Source organism: Elephas maximus, chromosome 10 (genome assembly GCF_024166365.1).
Source record: "Elephas maximus indicus isolate mEleMax1 chromosome 10, mEleMax1 primary haplotype, whole genome shotgun sequence".
Lineage (NCBI taxonomy): Eukaryota > Metazoa > Chordata > Mammalia > Proboscidea > Elephantidae > Elephas > Elephas maximus.
Window position 1 is genome coordinate 82,974,269 of NC_064828.1, and position 23,614 is coordinate 82,997,882.

At 39.5% G+C, this 23,614-nt stretch overlaps 1 protein-coding gene across 1 annotated transcript in view; it reads right to left on the reverse strand.

Annotated features, from left to right (window-relative positions):
* Positions 1–6,983: 6,983 nt before the first annotated feature.
* Positions 6,984–23,614, reverse strand: part of SYNJ2BP (synaptojanin 2 binding protein) — an 86,454-nt gene continuing 69,823 nt past the window's right edge. Inside the window, exons 3-4 of the mRNA XM_049897959.1 lie at positions 11,727–11,822; positions 6,984–9,716 (exon numbers count right to left, since the gene is read on the reverse strand). Of these exons, the coding sequence (XP_049753916.1) occupies positions 9,576–9,716; positions 11,727–11,822 (237 nt within the window). The 3' untranslated portion in view covers positions 6,984–9,575. The remainder of the gene's footprint in view (positions 9,717–11,726; positions 11,823–23,614) is intronic.

The window sequence follows — 23,614 nt, forward strand, 5'->3', positions numbered from 1 at the left end:
TATCTGGAAATGTCCCAATTTCATCATCACATTTGAACAAGAGTTTTGCAGATATATTATTCTTGATAGCAATTTTTTTCTTTCAAGGTTTTATATATGCCATCCCATTGCCTTCTTGCCTGCATGGTTTCTGCCAAATAATCAGAGCTTAGTCCTATTGTTTCCCCTCTGTGTGTGGCTTTTTTTTTTGAGCTGCTCTCAGGATTTTTAGTCTTTGGTTTTAGTGTGATTTTGATATGCCTTGGTGTTTTTCTTTTGGGGTCTATCCTATATGGGCTTTGTTGAGCTTCTTGGATGGCCAGCTTTTCATCCTTCATGATATAAGCAAAGTTTTCTGCAAGCAATTCTTCAATGATCATCTGTTTTCCGTTTTCTTCTCCTGTTCTGGAACTCTGCTCATAAATTTTTGCTTTTGATTGTATCCTGCATAATTCTCAGGCATTCTTCATTTTTCTTTGTTCTTTATTCTGACATTTCCTCAAATAAAGTTGTATCCAAGTGTTTGTCTTCTGTTTCTTTGATCCTGTCTTCCACGGTTTTAAACCTCCTCCTCAACCTTTGTATGAAACTGTCAATTTCTGAAATCCTGTTGTTCATCTTTTGGATTTCTAATTGTTGTTTTTCTATGATTTCTAGTTGTGAATTTGACATTTTGTTCCTGTATTATTTTCCTGAATTCTTCCATTTTTCCATTAACTTGTCTATTTTTTCCTCATTTTTGCCTGCTTTTTGCCTCAACTCTTGGAGAGCTCTGAATATTAAAGATTCGAATTCCCTCTCAGGTAGTTCTGGAAACCCTGGTGGCATAGTGATTAAGAGATATGGCTGCTAATGAAAAGGTCATCAGTTTGAATCCACCAGGCGCTACTTGGAAACCCTCTGGGGCAGTTCTACTCTGTCCAATAGGGTTGCTATGAGTCAGAATTGACTCAACGTAACATAGAAAAAAAAAAAAAAACAGGTAGTCAGGTAGTTCTAGTGCGTTTTCTTCTACTGAAAAGTCATCTGGTGTTTTATTTTGGATGGCTACTGGAACCATCCTTTTTTTTTTTTTTAATATGTTTGATACTGCCTGTTGTCTTTTCCGTAGTTAGCTTCTTCATTTATTGATTGCAGATTTGTTTCATCCTGCTTTTTTATTTGGTTATATCTGAGCAGGCAGCCTGTGCGTTCTTTGTTCTTTCCTTGTCTGTGGGCACAATACTTTTCATCTCCTTGTCCAATGGGTAGGGCCAGTTGCTCAGCTATGGAACAGCAGGGCAGGTCCAGTTGAAGGGGAGAGGCTGGGATGGGTTGTTTGTGGCAAGTACTAAGGCTGATAGGGTGGGGTGGGTTCTGGTAGGCTTTGTCTGTGCTGCTTGAGGGTGTGATGTTCAGCACATGATGCAGGTAGGCAGGGAGGAGTGGGGAGGTTGTGATATGTGGAGCTAAGATGGGTATGGGAAAGAAGAGAGGTGGAGAGAGAAACAGGAGCCCAAAACAAACAAGTCCTAAGGGTGCTTGCTGTTGGAGTGGAGAGATGAGAAACTGAGAAGTGGAGAAAGACGAAAAGAAAAATAAAAATTAGAGAGAGAGAAAAAAAAGCAAAGCAATGCAAAGCCCCAGAGATCCTGGCTGTGAAGATCAGGGAAGTGGATCCCAGGTTGTCCAGTACAGACTGGCTAGAAGGGGCTCCCAAGCCGTGAAAACAAACAAACAAGACAAAAAAAAGGAAGTACCCCCAGGGATCTCACAGGTGTGGTTGCGAGGACCGGGTAGTGCCTCCCAACCCAGGCACTACAACCCAGCTAGAAGGGGCTCCCAAGCTGCAAAAAGAAAAATAAACGAAACAAATTAAAAAAAAAAAAAAAAAGGCCCCAAGGATCCCAGCAGGGTGGTGGCACTGACTGGGGAAGCAGTCCCCAGCCTAGCAGTACTTCACAGCCTTTCAAGAAGCAAAGTTGGCACATGGATCCAGGTGTTTGAGAGAGAGGAGGGGGAGGTGATGAGAGGCAGGGAGATAACCAAAGCAGCAAAAATAAAGCAAGCACCAGCAACAAACAAATGGTGCTGATGAAGCTGGCCAGTGTAGGCGGGGTGAATCCAAGCAGCAGGGGGCTGCATCTAGTGCCTCCTGGCCAAGAGACTGGCCGGAAGCATCAGAGGCCTAGTGGGTGGGAAGAAGGGTGGGGGGTGGGAAAGCATATATTCCTGGTTACTGGGTGCTCTGTCTCCTGCTGGGAGCTCCAGGAAGCTGCTTTCCTGTACTCCCCATCTGCCTATCTCCAATGTGGTGGGACAAATCCAAGCGGCACTGACCCTGCACTTCCCAGTGAGCCCAGCGACCGGCAGCCAGCTAGGAAGCTGCGGAGGTTGAGCAGGGGGGAGAAGGATGGGGAGTGAGAAACCATATATGGCTGCTTTACCGTGTGCTCTGTCTCATCCTGGGAACTCTGTGAAGCTGTTTTCCCATACTCCTTGTCTGCCAATCTCCGACAGGATTCCAAGATGGTGAATCTGTGCTGTGTTAGCTAATAGGAGACCTCCACAAGTATCTGTCCTCACTCTCTGTTCTCTTTCAGTTCCTTATTCCATTCAGTGCTTGGCTGAGTTCTTCATCTCTTCATTTGATGCTTAATGTTCCGGGATTGACCTCTGCCTCTGTTTTAGTTTTTCAGGTCTCTGCTGTGGAAGGACAGCGTGGTGCTTCTGTCTACAGCACCACGTTGGCCTCATCCATCCGTTCATTTCTTAACAGCTGATTCCATGGGCACTGATTGTGGAGCCAAGTAAAACAAAATCCTTGAAAACTTCAATCTTTTCTCCGTTTATCATGATGCTTAATGGTCCAGTTGTGAGGATTTATTTTCCCTTTATGTTGAGGTACAATCCATATTGAAGGCTGTAGTCTTTGACCTTCATCAGTAAGTGCTTCAAGTCCTCTTCACTTCCAGCAACCCAGGTTATGTCATCTGCATACTGCAGGTTGTTAATGAGATTTCCTCCAATCCTGATGTCCCTTTTTCTTCAGTTAGTCCAGCTGCTCGGATTATTTGCTCAGCGTATACATTCAGTAAGTATGGTGAAAGAGTACAACACTTATGCACACCTTTCCTGATTTTAAAACATGCAGTATCCCCTTGTTGTGTTCAAACAATTGCCCCTAGGTCTATGTGCAGATTCCTCATGGTCACAATGAAGTGTTCTGGAATTCCCATTTTTTGCAATGTCATCCATAATTTGTTATGATCCACACAGTTAAATGCCTTTGCATAGTCAATAAAACACAGGTAAATATCTTTTTTTTTTTTTTTTAAATATCTTACTGATATTCTCTGCTTTCAGCCAAGGTCCATCTGACATCAGCAATGATGTCCTCCATTTCACATCCTCTTCTGAATCAGGCTTGAATTTCCGGCAGTTCCCTGTCAATGTACTGCTGCAACCATTTTTGAACTATCTTGCATGTGATAATTGATGATAATGTTTGATAATTTCTGCATTCTGTTGGATCACCTTTCTTTGGAATGGGCATGAATGTGGCTCTGTTTCAGTTGGCTGGACAGGTAGCTGTCTTCCAAATTTCTTGGCATACACAAGTGAGCACTTCCCATGTTGCATCCATTTGTTGAAACATCTCAATTGGTATTCCATCAGTTCCTGGGGGCTTGTTTTTTTCCAATGCCTTCAGTGCAGCTTGGACTTCTTCCTTCAGTACGATCAGTTCTTGATCATGTTACCTGATGAAATGGCTGAATGTTAACCAATTCTACTTGGTACAATGACTGTATTCCTCCATCTCCTTTTGATGCTTCCTGCGTCATTCAATTCTTTGCCCATAGAATCCTTCAGTGTTGCAGCTCGAGGCTTGATTTTTCTCTTCAGTTTCTTTAGTTTGAAAAACGCCGAGGGTGTCCCTCCCTTTTCATTTTCCAATACCAGGTCTTTGCACATTTCATTATAAGACTTTGTCTTCTCAAGCTGCTCTTTGAAACCTTCAGTTCTCTTACTTCATCATTTTTTCCTTTCACTTTTATTTATTCCACATTGAAAAGCAAGTTTCAGTCTCTTCTGACAACCATTTTGGTCTTTTCTGTCTTTTTAATAACCTTTTGCTTCCTTCCTGTATGATATCCTTGATGTCATCCCACAAGTCATCTGGCTTTGGTCATCAGTGTTCAATGCATCAAATCTATCCTTGAGATGGTCTCTAAATTCAGGTGGGATAGACTGAAAGTCATACTTTTGCTCTCATGGACTTGTTTTAATTTTCTTCAGCCTCAATTTGAACTTGAATAGGAACAACTGATAGTCTGTTCCACAGTTGGCCCCTGGCCTTGCTGTGACTGATATTGAGCTTCTCCATTGTCTGTTTCCACTGATGCAGTTGATTTGATTTCTGTGTATTCCATCTGGCAAGGTCCACATGTATAGTCACCATTTATGTTGTTGAGAAAAGGTGTGTTGGCAATGATTAAGTTGTTGGTCTTGCAAAATTCTATCAGCGATCTCCAGCATCGTTTCTGTCACCAAGGGCATATTTTCCAGCTACTGCTCCTTCTTGCTTCCAACTTTTGCATTCCAATCACTGGCAATTTTCAGTGCATCATGATGGCACATTTGATCAATTTCGGACTGCAGAAGTTGGTAAAAATCTTCAATTTCTTCATCTTTCACATTAGTGGTTGGTGTGTAAATTTGAGGAAACCCTAGTGGTGTAGTGGTTAAGTGTTAACAGCTGCTAACCAAGAGGTCAGCAGTTCAAATCTGCCAGGCACTCCTTGGAAACTCTGTGGGGCAGTTCTACTCTGTCCTATATGGTCGCTGAGTCAGAATTGACTCGACAGCAGTGGGTTTGGTTTTTTTTTTTGGTAGTGTAAATTTGAGTAGTTGTGTTAATTGGTCTCTCTTGTAAACGTATGGATATTATCCTATCACTGACAGTGCTGTACTTCAGGATAGATCTTGAAATGTTCTTTTTGATGATGAATGTGATGCCATTCCTCTTCAATTTGTCATTCCCAGCATAACAGATTATATGACTGTCTGATTCAAAATGGCCAATACCAGTCCATTTCAGCTCACCAATGCCTAGTATATCGATCTTTATGTGTTCCATTTCATTTCTGACAACTTCTAATTATCCTTGATTCAAACTTTGTACATTTCACATTCTGATTACTAGTGGATATTTGCAGCTGTTTCTTCTCATTTTAAATCGTGCCACATCACCAAATGTAGGTCCCGAAAGTTTTATGCCATCCATTATCATTAAGGTCAACTCTATTTTGAGGCAGCAGCTCTTCCCCAGTTGTATTTTAAGTGTCTTCCAACCTGAGAGGCTCATTTTCCAGCATTATATCAGATGATATTCTGCTGCTATCCATAAGATCTTCACTGGCCAATTTTTTTTCAGAAGGATACCTCCAGGTCCTTCTTCCCACTCTGTCTTAGTCTGAAAGCTCTGTTGTAATCTGTCTACCATGGGTGACCCTAATGGTATTTGAAATACCAGTAGCATAGCTTCCAGCATCACAGCAGCACATAAGCCACCACAGTACGACAAACTGACAGATGAGTCATGGCAGATTATTCTGTAGAATCTCCCAATTCCAATAATGATGTTTGTGATTGGCTTCTGCTGTCAATCCATTCTCCCAGTCTTTATTAAAGAGCCAGGCAGAAAATGGTAGAGGACTGAGATAAAAAGGATAATTTATCTATATATATTCATATAGTAGACACATTTAAGACACAAATACAAGACAAAAAAGGCATCTTTGCAACAGACTAAATCTTTGGTCTTGGTTAAGTTTCTGACCCTTGGTTTTCTCATCTCTAAGACAAATTTCATCTTAGAATTTTTCTGGCTCCCTTTTAGGTTCAACATTCCATGATTTGGTTCTAATTTAATACATATACAAACTGAAATGCACACTAGTCATACATTTTGCTGGAGGTTGGTCAGTCCTTAGTAAATGTGGAGCTAAATAGTGCTCTACTTCTTACTCCACATCTATACTTGGGCAGAAGCATACAGAGTGCTGGGCTCAAAAAAGGTCGAAGTGAAATTCTCATTTTTGACTGCAGAAATGCCTGTATGTGATTTAATAATTTAAATAGTGTCTGGGTTTAAATGCTGTAGAGTAGCAGTTTTCAACAGAGGCTTCACACTGGAATCACCTAATGAATTTAATTTACTGCTGTCTAAGTCCCACACCAAGACTCCTACTTAATTGTTCTGTGGTACAGCTTAGGCAGCAGGATTTTTCTAAGCTCTCCAGGAGATTCTAATGTGGGGGAGAAAAGGACAACTATTGCTATAAAGCAGTGGTTCTCAAATTTTAGCATGAATCAAAGTCATTTGGAGAGGTTATTAAAACACCAGTTGCTGGGCACCAGAGTTTCCCATTTAGTATGTCCAGGATGAAGCCCTGGGATATGCATTTCTAACAAATTCCTAGTTAATTTTTGTCCAAGGACCACACTTTGAGAACCAGCTGACGTACTGAGTTTAAATACTGGTTATTATTACTACTTACATAATCTTAGAAAAGCAATTTATAATACTTAGATCTCAGAGTTCCAAGCCATAAATAAACAGTGTACCAATAAAGGTATAGTAGAGCCCCTGGCATAGAGAGCAAAAAAAAGAAAAAATAAATTAACTTCCTTTTTTCCATTGTACATGGCTAGATGATTCTATTAATTAAGCTAATTTAACAGCAAAGAAGTTACAATGTCGCAGGAGAGGAAAATAGAGAAGACTGAAACAATGTCCTATTAGGATTATGTGTATAGTACAAAATGATAAATATAATGTTTTAAGTACAGACCTTAAAAATACCTTCATTCAATTTTTAAAACTGTGAACATAATAATTTAGGTGGTAAGAATATTAGATATAATCTATAAACAGTATGAACTTTTTTTTAGAACCTATAATGGATTCTGAAACCTCATCTCCGGTAATAACTTTAGTTTTCCGTACAATCAAAAATAAGAATATAATTGAATAGAATGCTTGCCTAGAACTTGGTCTTTAAACGCTATTTAATTCCAGAGAAAACCTAAATTATTAGAGTGCATCAGAATTCCTACCATCAACCAAAGTAAAACTTCTACCAGAGATGGGATGGAATAGATGTTCTTTTTATTTACATATACCGACATAAAAAACCTACACAGCTTTCCTTCCCGTTTGCCATTTGCTTTACTTTGGGATTCTGTATGACTTCCGGTCCTCTTGTGTGGATGTTCAAACCCTGAGGTGAATCCTGGAAGGTGAGCACGTCCAGAAGCCACGGCACATGCCTTGAGATACGGGGAGGGCACCAGAGGTCATGCGTCCACAGTGGGGCTGGTTGAGGCGAGAACTGGGGTACTGTGTTTCTCTTTAGAACATGAAAATGTAGTCATCTAAGTAAGCCTCAAAGCTATTGAACAGCGTAGGTCTAAAGGCATACTTTATGTAAGGATTGTTTAAAGCAAGTTTCTCCCTCTCCCAATGGTTGACCCAGAGGTAAAGTCCTACTGGAAATTTTATTTTTAACAGCCTTCCCTTTGTACTCTAGCTTGATTCCATCATGTGACAGCTTTCTTTTTCTGAATTCCTAAAAAAAATGTGATGGTTATCTATATATTTTTGTTGTTGCACCATGTTCTGGATGGTAACATTTCTTTTATTACTGTTTTCAACTGTTACTTAACTCCATGATACACTTATAACTTCTCACCTATTTAAGAATTCTCATAACTAGACTATGAGCTACTCAAGGGTCCTTAATTTGTCCCCCTCTTCCGTGGAACTTTTTCAATTGCCCTAGTTCTCAGAAACTTTTAGTGTTTGCAATATAAATTTGACACCAGCTTACACTGCACTGCCTATATGGCTAATTCCATTTTTATATGTATAGTTATTCTCTTCCTAATTGGAACCAAAAAGCCCTTTAAGATGGAGGCCACATATTTTACTTCTTTGTAAAAAAATGCCTTGACAAAGCAGATGTCCAATCCACATTTATGAAATAATTACCAAATCCTTCATAGTAAAAATTGGATACAATTGATTGCTTGAGGGAAAGTTCTCATAATCTTTCTGTCAAGATTACCTAAGGTCCACAGTCTGACCAGTATACTTGGAGAATGGAAATGATCTTCCCAAATTCAGAAAATGAGCCTTGGTTTAGCTATGATTAGTGCTTTAATACCAACCTTAAGTACCACATGAATACAATGGTTCCAAAATTACTAATATACCTGGTATTCCCTAGTATCCTTTCATCCATGTCTCCCTCTCCCAGGCTTTCCCCAAGAAACAGTCACCCAACTCCCCTAAACAAATAAAACTCTCTTTTCCCTCCTCCTTCCCTGCAAAACTGTTTGTTAATTAAAAGGCACAACCAGTGTTACAGCCTTTCAAAAAAAAGAAACTAGCAATCCAGGCCATTTCATTGTAACCAAAACCAGAAATGGGACTGATTTCATGCCCATCCTGCCAGGGAGACAGTCCCTTCTCTCAGGTTTTGACTATTACTAGAAACCAAAAAGACTGGTAGACAGCCTAGAGGGTTGAGGGGCCACCTTGGAGGTACTATCTTTTTTTCCCTTTAGAGTTTTTTCCCTGAATGGGTTTGGTGCCATTGCCATAGCTCTGACCACAATCATCTCAGATGATCCTTTACTAGGACTGTGAGGTACCAAAGCCACTAGGGTAGCCGGGAGATTAGTAAAGTTTATCTTTATAGCTCAAAGTTTTTTGAACAGATTGCCTTGTGCAGAGCTGGATTACGCCAATTTACTTCAACTTCATCATAGATATTGTGAAAAGAAATATTGTTCCAGCAAAATTTTTGATTAGTTCCTTCAGTTTTTGTTTTTAATGACTCAAATTGGGGATCCTCTTTAAAGGTTCACTCCCATTATATATGTTCTAAAATGTCTCTTCAAATTCTGCAGTTAAGATCGTCCCTTAGGTAAGAAACCTAGAAACCAGAGTAGTTGTCTCAACTGTAATTTACATAAAGCACCCTATTAAACTCTCATATATATATGTGTGTGTGTGTATATATATATATATATATACATATGTATAAAAAAAAAAAGTGAAAACGTTCCCCTCATTGTTCTTTGTTCAATATAGGCACACAGGTGTGGAATTAGAAAGAAATTAAATAAAGGCCACAACGACTTGCCAAAGAATCACTAAGAGAAAAACCCTCTCTTCCTCTCAGTCGCATGCAGCTAGGCTTTGAGGCATGCCAGCTAAGGAAAAAGATAGTGCCTATGGTGATAGGAAGACTCGGCCTTTCCCTCTTTGGGTGGTAGCTGAACTTCCACTGATGGACCTAGTAATATATATAAAACTCCTCATTTGTTCTAAACAAGTCTTTTCTTCAGCTTTCCTTCAAATAATACCTTTACTCTCCCATTAGAATATGAGGGTTGGGAGCAGATTTTGAACAGCAAGGTTCTGGGTGGGTGTCAGTCACTTTAAATCATGTGTTGGCTATGTAGAAAGAGGGAAAGATAGCAGGGGAGGAGCATGAAAGAGAGAAATGTATCTTCACTGGGGGCACTGGAGGAAAGAAAGCTTATCAAAGCTGTTGTCGATATCTCATGAAGGCCCAGGCTGCGACTGCGAAGAGGGCAAATGCCGGCACCAGCACCATGGCTATGGGAATGCCACTTGGCTCCCCTTCACCTCGGTGTCCTACAGGCCCATTCTGCACCTGTAACTGGAAGGGAAAGAAGAATGTTAACTCTAGTGACCAATGTGTGTTTATCACAACTGAAATGCCCAGGTCAATACACCAATTGGGTCTCAAGTCTCTAGACCATCCAAAGCTATAAACCCCAAGAACTAGCTGATGGAAAGAGTCCTCTCTCTTTGTCCTGACCTAATGGGTCAGTGTCACCAATTCTCTGGAAAGGAAATAGGTCTAATCAGGTAGCATTTAACCTCACTGTGCTATTGATCTAAAGAGACCCCTGCGGGCAAGTCAGATAACCTTTGTTTTTGTACTGCCTCCACCTTGCTATATGTGTGTCCTACCAGGAAGATGGAGATAATGAGATGAAGCCTGTTGATTCTATAGGCAACCTGGAAATTGCTGGGGGGTCCAGCTTTCTGGAATGTTTACTTAGAAAGATTATCAGTCATTAGAGTACAATAAGTGTCAACTGGGCAATATTAACGCAGGTGCGATGCCATTACTTAGAAATGGTTTCTAAGTTCCAGAAGGCACCCACTCCTTCCTAAAATGGGGTCTTGTCTTTCATCCCCTAGTTTGTTATACCAGACACAGATGAAGGTGAAACCTATCCCAAACAGAGGTAAAAGACTCAGAGGTAAATTCATACCCTAGTGATTATAATTTTGAATTACCTAGGCATTTCCTTTTGAGGCCAGGTGGTCTTTCTTCATTTCAGTCATTTTTTTCAGGGCAGCCTTTCTTAATACCAACTTTTAATAGCCAATTTGCAATGATTATGGTACCATCTTGTTTCAGTTCTGGAAACCTCCTCATTTTGGGACTACAAAACCCTGACCTCTCAATCTGAAAGAGAAGACTGCACAAACTACCTTTTTCTACCCTTTATTCCACTTCCACACCTTTCATTCACTTCCTACGAGATGTCTTCTTTTTAGAGGGCATGCTCAGTAGGAAGACATGGTTTTCAGGTCTTAGGCCAATTCCCTGACCAGAAGAGCCTATTTTACAAGCAGTTATTTATGGATGCTTCCCAAAAGTGTGAGCACTAGAAATCACTGCCCATCTGTCTTCAAAAAGAACCCTAACCATATCTGAAGTGCATGCCTATATTTACTTGCCTTTATCTACTGCATAAATTCTCCCATGTTTTAGAAACAGGGAAGAGTAAGGGCAGAAGCAGGGATCACCTCTATTGTCTCTTATCACCCTGTTTTTTGATCCATCACACCTAGATTCTGCTTGCAACAATGGCTGTTTTCTCAGATATCTTTCATGTCTTGCCCTCTTGACTTTTTTACTATCTCCTCTCAAACTTTCACCCTCTGAAGCCTCACTCAGGAGCTAAGTAAAGCACACAGAATGCCAATTTAAGAGGGAGAGAGCAACTTTAGAGAAGCATTGAGCCTGTGTTGTAAATGCACTCAGAAATCCTTGGTGCTATGGAAGGAATTATGCCTACTTGTGTTTCCCTTCCCATTATCCAATTATAAAACACTAGGGACTGAAAAGTAGATGCAGGGATAGTTGCTGCCTTGACTGAATTCTACTTCCTTTTTCCTGGCGCTCCCCTTTGAGTACTAGAGCTTTGGTTAAGAGGGTCATCAATTTTGATAAAAGAAGGATTCACGCTGGTGATAGAAAACAGCATAGAGTGGGTAAAAGAATACCTGTTATCTTTGCCTTCAGGGTTTTATAGATTGGGATCTGTCATCTAGGAGTTTTCTAGGGCACAGATATGGCTCCTTCCACACTAAAAAGTAAAACTGATTCTGTTTTTCCCCCCATCTATTTTAATTTGGTTGTCATGCTTTATCTTTAAGGCACATTACCTAGAAGCTAGGCCCTGGGTTGCAAGCACATTCTTATGAATTTCATTTAATGATAAGAGAAGTGCCAGGGGACCCCTGTCTGTTCCAGACAAGCTCTTCAAATGAAGGAAGAAAAGAACAAAAAAACACTAAAGATCACACCCACATTCCCAGAATGGTTCAAATGCCTGGTGCCAGGCTCCTGGCTGCAAGTGACACCTACCCTGTGCTGTACTCGCAGAGACACGGCATAGCCTGCATTACGGAAGAGGTTTACAGCATCCTGGTGCAGCAGATTCTTTAGGTCTTGGCCATTCACCTGTCAAAAACAGCAAGGAAGAGTAGTAAGAAAGGCAGAAGGCAAACTGTCATAAATCAACAATTTATTTTCATGTGACCGAACCGTACAAACTCCTACGGAGAGGATTTCAAGGGTTAGGAGAATGAGTAAAGTTATTTTGAAGTTAGGTCAAGTAACTTCTTCTCATTTTCAAAGCTATGGTTTCCTAGACCTGAGGTTCCACAGGGCACTTGAAGAACACCTGGGGCTGGTGTTAGGTGTGAGTATAAAGTACTCTCTCCTTCCTCTTTGTGTTCAACACTTGGGATTCTGTTCCTGTATTTGTATGTCACCCATTAGCATCAGCCTTCTTCCCTCCAGCTAACATGGCCTTTCAGATTACCATCCAATCCTTTATAGTCCCATTCCCTGCCACCGCCAGCTTCAACTCTAGAAACATAACACTATGAAAGTCTCCCACAGTTTATTCTGGTGTGGCGCAAATCTATACTCCACTAGCCCATTCTATTGGGCTGTGTTTTGTTGTAATACGCACCCCCAAAAAAAGTTTCAATGTAGTATAGTAGGTCACTCCTGATGCTTAAAGGTTTGAGATGGGAAGGAATTACTAGTATTAATAATTATTAGTGTTAGGAGTACCAATGGTCACAAGAGTTATCTGTCCTATGCTGCACTCACGTAGCATAGCCCACTTTTGCAAGATCTACATATCTTTTATACATCTCAATGCCATCATCAATAGTAGCAGCAACAAGAGCATCTAGTATATTTATTTTGATAGGTTCTGTGCTATATGCTTTTCATACATTTTTTAATTTAATCCTCATACTAACCCTATAATGTAGACACTATTTTTATCTTATTCTCACAGATGAAGAAACTTAAGTGAGATTAGGTAACTGGTCTAAAGTCACAGTTAGTGTGTGCGAGACCTGGGCTAGGGTTTTTAAATATCGAAAAGAAGATCAAAGTGTCCTTGCATTTTACCATTCCTTTTGCACTATTAGTCCTCAATCTTGACTCACCAACTATCTTGTACTCAGTTGAAGCTCACTGACTTATTCAACCTTCTCATTTCCCTTGTCACCGTCTTCCTCCAAAACAAAACCAAAAAACCCCCCAAGCCCACTGCCATCAAGTCAATTCCAACTCATATCGACCCTACAGGACAGAGTCGAACTGCCCCCATAGGTTTTCCAAGGCTGTACATTTTTACAGAAGCACAATGCCACATCTTTCTCCCACAGAATGGAGATGGGTTCAAATCACCAACCTTTCAGTTAACGGCCTAGTGCTTTAACCACTGTGCCACCAGGGCTCCTTAATCTTCCTCCAAGGGGTTCCTAATCTTACCTTCACTCTATCTCCTAGCAATATCTTGTTGAATTAATCTCCTACCAACTCTTTGGCCTCATAGACTATCCACCTTCTCAAATTAATAGTTTCCAATTCCATTCTACTTTAGTCACCAATTGGTATAAACCAATTCAACATTTAAAATGCTTCAGCTCCAATACCTTACACTCTTAAAAACCTGACGATCATTTCTACTCTCCTCACTATCTATACCTCTACTGAATTTCCTCATCAAAGCCTTAAATCTTTGTAGACTTTACTTGCATCCTTACCCATCTAGGAGTTCCTGTTGTTATTTCAATAAAGCATTTGGTAAAGAATTAGAATCCCTTGTCCCCATGATCTTCTGCCATTTTTCCAGTCCTGGGCAATATACTGCATCGACTTTCCTTGTCACCAATGAGTTGGGTATTCCTGGAGAAAGATACACAGTCACACTCTCCACAACACACCCATGCTAGCCGACTCCAACTACAACCTTACAACCCTTCTACTTATCTCTGGTGAACTCCCTAATGCCCTGCAGTAGCTGTTCCAGACATTTTCCACCATCAAACTGTATCCCCAATCTCATTCCTCCTCTCAGCAGATGCCTCAGCCTCAGCACTGAGGACTTCTCACAAATACTCTCCCATTTTCTTCCTTCTCCACTGAAAGTTGCTTGATAACCTCTCATTGCTTTTTCCCTAGTCTCCAAATTAGATATAGCTCCTTTATGGAGGGTAAACTATTTATCAATGAATTTAATCCTTACAAAACTCAATCAGTCACTTTCTACTCTTGATTCCTTAGGTATTATCTCTCCCTGCTCTACTCAACTAAAATTATCCTCATCTATTTATTAGGAAAAAAAAAAAAAGAAACCATTGCCGTCGAGTCAATTCTGACTCATGGCAACCCTATATGACAGAGTAGAACTGCCCTATAGAGTTTCCAAGGAGCATATGGCAGATTTGAACGGCTGACCTTTTGGTTAGCAGCCGTAGCACTTGGCTACTACGCCACTAGGGTTTCTATAAAGAAACTACAAATATTTCTTGGAAACCACTATTGCCCTATTCCTCTCTTCCTTTCATTGCAAAACTTGTTCAAAGAATTGTTTGTGTGCACTGCCTCCACTTCCTCACCATCCATTCACTCTTTATTCCCTTGTAATTTCATAATATATGAGGCAGAAGGGAGGAGCAGAGCATGCTCTCATACAGGTCAGCAGTGACTTCTGATTACCAAATCCTACAGTCCTTTCTCCCTTTTACACCATACCGCTTCCGTTTTGCAATTCTCTCCTCTCTTACGAACATTTACCTCTATTTGTTTTTGAAATACTACTTTCCTGACTCCTCTCCTATTTCGTCCTTTTTAAGGTAAGTAAATGCTCCTCAATGTCAGTCCTTCGTCTTCTTCCCTTCTCTCCCATGGTGATTTCCCACAATTTCAACCACAATCTGTAAAAAGACAATTCCCAAATTTTTATCTCTACTCTGACTCTGGGTTTGCCAGTTCTGTGCCAATGCCTACACTTGGATATTCTGCTAGACTAGACTGCCAATTCAACACATCCAAATCCTCTTTATTACTTCCCACAAAACCAGAATATACTGACTTCCTTCTTAATGACAGTACCTTTTCCTGAGATTAAAATTTTGACATCATTTCTAAACTCTCTCTATTCCATCAATCTTCACATGTAATAATTGCCAAATCCCCTAGGGTAACAACATGACATCTCTTATACCCTATTTTCTTTCCTATTCTCCCTCTATTTCAGGCCGTGGATACTCCTGGTTGGAATATTATGATTGCCTTTTCTTTTATTTTTACTTTTCTCTAAGGCCTCCTCCATTCTAACCTATTCAAATGCTATGTCTCCAGATGAACTTTCCTAAAGTAGAATTCTCTTAATACCATTTTACTGCTCAAAAAACAACAGCAAAACCGGGGAGCACAAGAGGAAGGAGTGTGGGAACTGCAGGCTTGATTTCTCAGTCTGGTATGCAACCTATCTTCCCAGTTTAATCTGTCACTAAAAAAATAAAAACAAAAAATCCGTTGCCGTCGAGTCGATTTCGACTCACAGCGACCCTAAGGACAGAGTAGAACTGCTTCATAGGGTTTCCAAGGAGCGCCTGGTGGATTCAAACTGCTGACCTTTTGGTTAGCAGCCGAACTCTTAACCACTATGCCACCAGGGTTTCCAAAATCTTTCACTACAACCTCATATATCCCATGTTCTAACTAAATCGTATAACTCATTGACCCTGGAATATATATATTCTTATATTCATACTTGTATGCAAGCTATATATACCACCTGAACATCCTTATCTTTTAAAATATTCTATTTATCTTCCAAAAGTGATCTTAAATATGATCAGTCCTGCTACCTATAGTATAGAAATGAACACAGGGTTTTCCAGTGGATGAACTTTAATTGCAGGCCACCAAGTTATCATTTGATTATGCCATGGTTTTCTTGGCAAATCTGCCACAGGGAAAGACCTTCAGGATTTCTAGAACCATTGCAATCAATCCTCAATGATTCTGCTTTCCAGTTAACTCTTGGGGGAGAGAATAGGTGTGAGATTGCTGACTGTGGTTAGAATGCTCACTTAAGTGATCTAGCACATGTGACAGCTGTATTTCTTTGAAGAGAAATAGGTATTTTGGTGTCTTAAAAGAAAAGAAAGGAGCCCTGGTTGCCCACTGGTTAAGCACTTGGCTGCTAACTGAAAAGTCAGTGGTTCGAATCTACCAGCCACTCTGTGGGAGAAAGATGTGGCAGTTCCGCTTCTGTAAAGATTACAGCCTTGGAAACTCTATGGGGCAGTCCTCCCTGTCCTATAGGGTTGCTATAAGTCAAAATCAACTCAATGGCAACAGGTTTAAAAGAAATGAACAGAGGCAGACAAATAAGTAAATGATGCAATCATGTCAACAAAAGCCAAACGATGCAACAGCTCAGTATCAAACCAAGGTTTCACAGTCATTTGAATGCAAGTGGGAGATCTGAGTCACTAATGACCTTGAACGACAGGAATACTGAGCTCAAAATAATCTTTGCCGTAGTAGTCAGCAACGATATTAACTGCCAGGAATTACTGAACACTTACTATCATACCTCAAGCTGTCTATTCAATTTACATGTATTAACTCATTTATTCTTCACAATAGTCCTATAATTTAGGAAGCCCCATTTATTTTAAAGATCATAAAACTCATGCCCAGAGGCTATGCAACCTGTCTTTGGCATACAGAATGGAACTAGGAAAGCCAGGATTCAAACTCAAGCAGCCTGGCCTCAAAGATATCACTTTAATTCACTAAGCTATAATATTCATATTGCAAGCAAGGATTTTATTTTGGCAGCATATCACTGTCCGTACATTAATGTCATAAATTGAATTTTCATAGGTTTTACATTTTTGTTTGTATCTAATGTTATACATTTTTTAAATCTTATACAGTTGTATAAAAGCACGTTGTTATTGTGTGCCGAGTCAGTTCTGACTCATAGCGACACTATATGACAGAGTAGAACTGCCCATAGGGTTTCCTAGGCTGTAATTTTTACGGGAGCAGATCTCCAGGTCTTTTTTCCCCGTGGAGCTACTGGTGGGTTCTAACCTCTGATCTTTCAGTTAACAACGGAGCACTTAACCATTGCATCACCAGGGCTTCTATAAATGGATCAGATGTTTAGATATTAATGTTTGTATTTATTTGTATATATTGAAATAGCATTAAAGTTTAAAAAGCAATTCAGTTAGGTGCCACTTCAAGGAACAGCCTTTCTAATACCTCCACTAGATGTGACTGATGTGACTTCTTTGAATCTCCATACTCTGTATCTCTCTTAAAGCTCTAATTGTACTCTGCTTTATATATATATATATTTTTATATTACATCACTTTATATTCCACAGTAAATCATTTGAAAAGTTCTATCGCAGCTCATCTTTACAACCCCTACAATACCTGGCATAATGCCTTGCACAAGCTTGAGCCTAACATATGTTACATGATTTCCTCAAGTGTGGTTGCAGAGTGTACCCTGCAAAAGCCATAACCACACAAAGCCTGGCTAACATATTCTCAACATTATACAAAGCTGAAAAGCCTGGACCTTTGTAATTTATAGCCGCTCTACCTGCTTTTTTTTCCTACCTGCAATGACTCAGTGTGTCATCTTTTTTTGTTTTCCCTTCTATAACATACCCTCCCTCAGCTGACTTGCGATGGTGATTAATAATAAAAATAGCTCTCGTGTAATGAGCACTAATTGTATGCCCAGCTCTGTTAAGGACTTTTTAGGTTACCTCCCACAACCTGTGTAATGTTGTTTTTCCAATTTCATTCACTGGACTTTTTTTTTTTCTTCTCAGTAATTTCCTATTGTCCCCTTTCTTCAGCCTCCTGTACCCATTAATCTGCTTTTCTCTATACTTCATATAAGTGGGACCATACAGTATTTGTCCTTTTGTATCTAGCTTATTTCGCTTAGCATGTTTTTAAGGTTCATCCATGTGGCACGACGTATAAAACTTCATTTCTCTTTATGGGTGAGTAACATTCCACTATATGCATACACCGCATTTTGTTTTTCCATTCATTTGTTGATGAACACTTGGGTTGTTTCTACCCTTGGGCTACTGGAATAATGCTGCAATGAACACTGGTGGAAAAGTATCTGCTTGAGTCCTTGCTTCCAATTCTTTTGGATATATACCTAAGAGAGGAATTACTGGGTCATGTGACAACTCTATGTTTAACTTTTAGAGGAACTACCAAACTCTTTTCCACAGTGGCTGTACCATTTTACATACCCACAAGCACTGGATGAGGGTTCCAATTTCTCCACATCCTCACAAACACTCGTTATTGTCTGTATTTTTTAAAACAGCCAACGAAGTAGGTGTGAAGTGGTATCTCATCGTGGTTTTGATTTGTATTTCCCTAATGCCTAATGAGGAGCCCTAGTGCACAAAGATTAAATGTTGGGCTGCTTATCTAATACCTGGTTACCAAATATTTTCTCCCATTCCGAAGGTTGTCTCTTCACTTTCTTGACAAAGATCTTCAATGCACAAAACTTTTTAATTTTGATAGAGTCCAACGTATCTATTTTTTCTCTTTGCTTGTGCTTTTGGTGTTAAATCTAAGAATCCATTGCCAAAACAAGATCCTAAAGCTTTACTCCTATATTCTTCCAAGATTTTTATGGTTTTAGCTTTTACATTTAGATCGTTTATCTATTTTGAGTTAATTTTCATACATGGTGTGAGGTATGGATCCAACTTCATTATTTTCCATGTGGAGGTTTCAGTTGCCCCAGGATCACTTGTTAAAGACTATCCTTTCCTCACTGAATAGATTTGGCACTCTTGTTAAAAAAGTAATTGGCTGTAGATGTATCAGTTTATTTCCGGACTTTCAATTCTATTCTACTGTATGCCTGCCGTTATACTAGTACCACATTGTTTTGATTACTGTAGCTTTATATTTTCAAATCAAGAAGTGAGAGTTCTCCTACGTTGTTCTTTGAGACTGTCTGGGCTATTTGGAGCACACTGCAATCCCATACACATTTGAGGACTGGCTTTTCCACTTCTGAAGAAAAGGCTGTAGTAACATGATATGGATTGCATTGAATCTATAAATCACTTTGGGTAGTACTGACATCTTACCAATAATCAGTCTTCCAATCCATGAACACAGGTTATCTTTCCATTTATTTAGGTTTTGTTTAGCTTCTTACAGCAATGTTTTATAGTTTTCAGTGCACGAATCTTTCATCTTCTTTGAGAAATTTTTTTCCTAGTTATTTTATTCTTTTAGGTGCTACTGTAAGCAGAATTGTTTTTTTTAATTTCCTTTTCAAATTGTTCATTGCTGGGATATAGAAGCACAATTGATTTTTGTGTGTCTGTAGTTTTACACATATAGATCTTGTACATATTTTGGTAGATTTATACCTAAGTATTTCTTTTTTGCTGATGTTGCTAATGTAAATGGTGCTGTGATTGTAATTTCAAATTCCGACTGTTCATTGCTACTAATAGGAAAGCTTGTATCCTGCTAATCTGCTTTTCAATGTTTACCTTCTCTAAGCATCTTTACAGATTCTAGGGGCATAGTGACTAACTACCAATTTCTATAGATTCTACCTTTGAATATCTGGGGAGCCTACTCTCTTTATCACTGTCATTACTAATATACACCTATGTAGACCAGTGGTTCTCAAGGTATGGTCCCCAAACTAGCACCATTAGTATCACCAGGAAACTTGTTAGAAATGCATATTCTTGGACCCCATTCTAGCAATCTGTGTTTTAACAAGTCCTCCAAGTGTACTAAAGTTGGAGAATCACTGATCTTAGCTCTAACCTACACTGTTTGAAATGGCTTTTAACTGGTCTCCACTCCTGGCCTGCTTCCCCTATTTAAAACAAACTCTACACGTGCACAGATTTCATCAGTAATTTTCCATATCCTGGACCTTGGTGGCATAGTGGTTAAGTGCTACAGCTGCTAACCAAAAGGACGGCAGTTTGAATCCACCAGCTGCTCCTTGGAAATTCTATGGGGCAATTCTACTCTGTCCTTTAGGGTCGCTAGGAGTCAGAATCGACTTGACGGCAGTGGGTTTGGTTTTTGGGTTTGGAGAAGTGATTTTTCAAATATGGCTCTGTTGATCAATTAGAGGAGACTGGTGCATCAAGAACAATATTTAATTTTTTTAAATGATATGAAAACAAAACATCAGAATACCTCACATATAGAAAAGCTAAGTACTGTTTTATTAAACTTTAAAAAAAATACTTTATAGATAAGATGTATTTACTATTACAGATGATAATTTTAAAAGTCTGGAAAACACCTGCCGACAGCAGTGCTCCTCAAACTTTATTGTGCACAGACTCATTGGGGGATCTTGTTATAACGTAGATTTTGATTCAGTAGATCTGGAGTGGGTCCTGAGATTCTGTCTTTCTAGCAAGCTTCCAGGTGATATCCAGGCTGTTTTGTCCTTGGACCTCACTTTGAGTATCAACAGCTACTCAACTCAGTATTCTTAGGCTGCTGTTAAAGTTGCTCTTTCAGTTTCCTTAAAGCACAGGATAATAAGTTTTATTGGACATAAGACATGGCAAGTTTGTAATGTGCTGGAAACAGAAAAACTGGCTGCCTCTGAATGTTCAGACAATTGGGATGGTGATGTTCTAATTAACTGATGGGGAAACATAAAATTTTTTGCCTTTATTCTGGTTATTAATAGCTTAAAAAATGTGCTTCCTATTTCCAGCCTTAGGAAATGAGTAAGCTGAGTTAAAAGTAGTTGTGTTATTTATGATTAAGAACTTTGAATTGCCTCAGGATTATTTAAATAATGAGCTCGGACTATTAAACCAGCTAAAACCAGTTGTCCTTGAGTCGATTCCAACTCATGGCAACCCTATGTGTGTCAGAGTAGAACAGTGCTCCATAGGGTTTTCAGTGGCTGATATTCTGAAAATAGATCACCAGGCTTTTCTTCTGAGGTGCCTCTGGGTGAACTCAAACCTCCAACCTTTTGGTTAGCAGCTGAGCACATTAACTGTTTGTACCACCCAGGGACATAAGTGTAGATGTAGAAAGGGATAGAAAAAGAATGGGCTCAATTTAGTGAACATTTACTTCGGATTACACTCTGGATATTTTACTTTTTTAATCAAGTTCCTGAAATGAACCACTTTTTTTTTGGTCTCTTTTCCTCAAAGTTTAAGGGGGTAAAAAAAAAAAAAAAAAGGTTATCTAGTTCCATTTAATTAGGTCCAATAAAAAAGTGGGTTGTGCTATAACTCGTGATTCATTCACTGAAATTCTTTGACGGTCATACTGTGCTAGCTATAGGCCTAGGTGCTGGGGAAACAGAGATGAGAAGACAAAAAACTCTCTCGTGAAGGTACTTTGCCTAAAGGATTGTGCTGTATATTTCAACGTCTTTGTAGTTGATCGGATGAGGGTCTTTGTTGGGTCTTTCCCATTCATTTCTAAGCTAAGGGCAAAGGCTAGTCTTTCATTTTCCTTGTAATTTTCCATAGCACCTGACGTGGCACAGTGCTCTGCAGTCCATCAGCTACAATACTTATAAATGTGAATGACTAAGCAATTCTTTCACTCACCAAATTAAGAACTGTACTTGAGCAGAATAAGAAGTGCAAATGGTTAATAGTCCATCTGCGCCATTTTGTTACATAAGGAGTTTAATTAAAATGGAATATTCATCTGTGCAGTATAATAGCCAGCTACATCATCTTGAGTTTCATAAAAACATAGCATTGACTGAAGACTGGGTATTCTTGACTATCCAACTCCCTTCATTTAGGCAGACAGGCACACAGGAGAAATGAGTAACTTGTTTTTGTTGTTAGGTGCCATCAAGTCAGTTCCATCTCACAGCAACCCTATGTACAACAGAACGAAACACTGCCCAGTCCTTTGCCATGGTCATAATTGTTGCTATCTTTGAGCCCACTGTTGCAGTCACTGTGTTAATCTATCTCATTGAGGGTCTTCCTCTTTTTCGTGGACCCTCTACTTTACCAAGGATAATGTCCTTCTCTAGGGACTGGTCTCTCCTGAATAACACGTCCGAAGTATTTAAGACAAAGTCTCTCCATCCTCGTTTCTTAGTAGCATTCTGGCTGTACTTCTTCCAAAGCAGATTTGTTCATTCTTTGTTCCTTCTTCTGGCAGTCCATGGTATATTCAATATTCTTCTCCAATGTAATAATTCAAAGGCATCAATTCTTCTTCTGTTTTCCACGTGAAATGCATGTGAGGTGATTGAAAATATCATGGTTTGAGTCAGGCACACCTTAGTCCTCAGAGTGACTTCTTTGCTTTTTAATACTTTAAAGAGGTCTTTGCAGCAAATTTGTCCAATGAAATACATCATTTGATTTCCATGGGCATTGGTTGTGGATCAAGTAAAATGAAATCCTTGCCAAATCAATATTTTCTCCATTTACCACGATGTTCCTTATTGGTCCAGCTGTGAGGATTTTTGTTTTCTTTACACTGAGCTGTAATCATATTGAAGGCTGTAGTCTTTGATTTTCATTAGTAAGTACTTCAAGTCCTCTTTGCTTTCAGCAAGCAAGGTTGTGTTATCTGCATAAAGCAGGTTTGTTAATGAGTCCTCCTCCAATCCTGATGCTACGTTCTTCTTCATATAGTCCAAAACCAAAACCAAAAACCCACTGCCATCGAGTTGATTCTGACTCATAGCGTCCCTACAGGACAGAGTAGAACTGCTCCACAGAGTTTTCAAGGAGCGCCTGGTAGATTCGAACTGCCAACCTTTTGGTTAGCAGCCGTAGCACTTAACCGCTACACCACCAGGGTTTTTTCTTATAGTCCAGCTTCTCATATTATTTGCTCAGCATACAGGTTGAATAAGTATAGTGAAAAGATACAACCCTTGATGCATACTTTTCCTGACTTTAAACCATGCAGTATTCCTTTATTTTGTTCAAACACCTGCCTCTTGGTCTATGTACAGGTTCCACATGAGCACAATTAAGTGTTCTGGAATTCCCATTCTTCCCAATGTTATCTATAATTTGTTATGATCCACACAGTTGTATGCCTTTGCATAGTCAATAAAATACAGGTAAACATCTTTCTGGTATTCTCTGCTTTCAGCCAAGATCCATCTGATATCAGCAATGATATCCCTCATTCCACATCCTCTTTTGAAACTGGCTTCAATTTCTGGCAATTCTCTGTCCATGTACTGCTGCAATCGTTTTTGATTTATCTTCAGCAAAATTTTACTTGTGTGTAATATTAATGATATTGTTCGATAATTTCCACATTCTGTAGGATCACCTTTCTTTGGAACGGGCTCAAAGATGGATCTCTTCCAATTGGTTGCCTAGGTAGCTGTCTTTCAAATGTCTTAGCACAGACAAGTGAGTGCTTCCAGTGTTGCATCCATCTGTTTAAAAATCTCAATTGGTATTCCATCAATTCCTGGGGCCTTGTTTTTTGCCAATACCTTCAGTGCAACTTGGACCTCTTCATTCAATACCACTGGTTCTTGATCACATGCTACCTCCTGAAATGGCTGAACATCAACCAATTCTTCTTGGTACAGTGACTCTGTATTCCTTCCATCTTCTTTTGATGCTTCCTACGTCATTCAATATTTTGCCCATAGAATCATTCAATATTGCAACTCGAGGGTTGAATTTTTCTTCACTTCTTTCAGCTTAGGAAATGCTGAGTGTGTTCTAAAAACCTAGACAGTTTAAATTTCCCCATGTTCCTTGTTCTCCATGTTCCCTGGCAATCTATTCCAATATCAAACGCATCCTCATCATCACATACACAAAATGAATTATGGGTGGGGAATTTCCAGTCCTCAACTCAACTTCAGGTCCATTTTTCCACTGGTAATATTCGTTTTT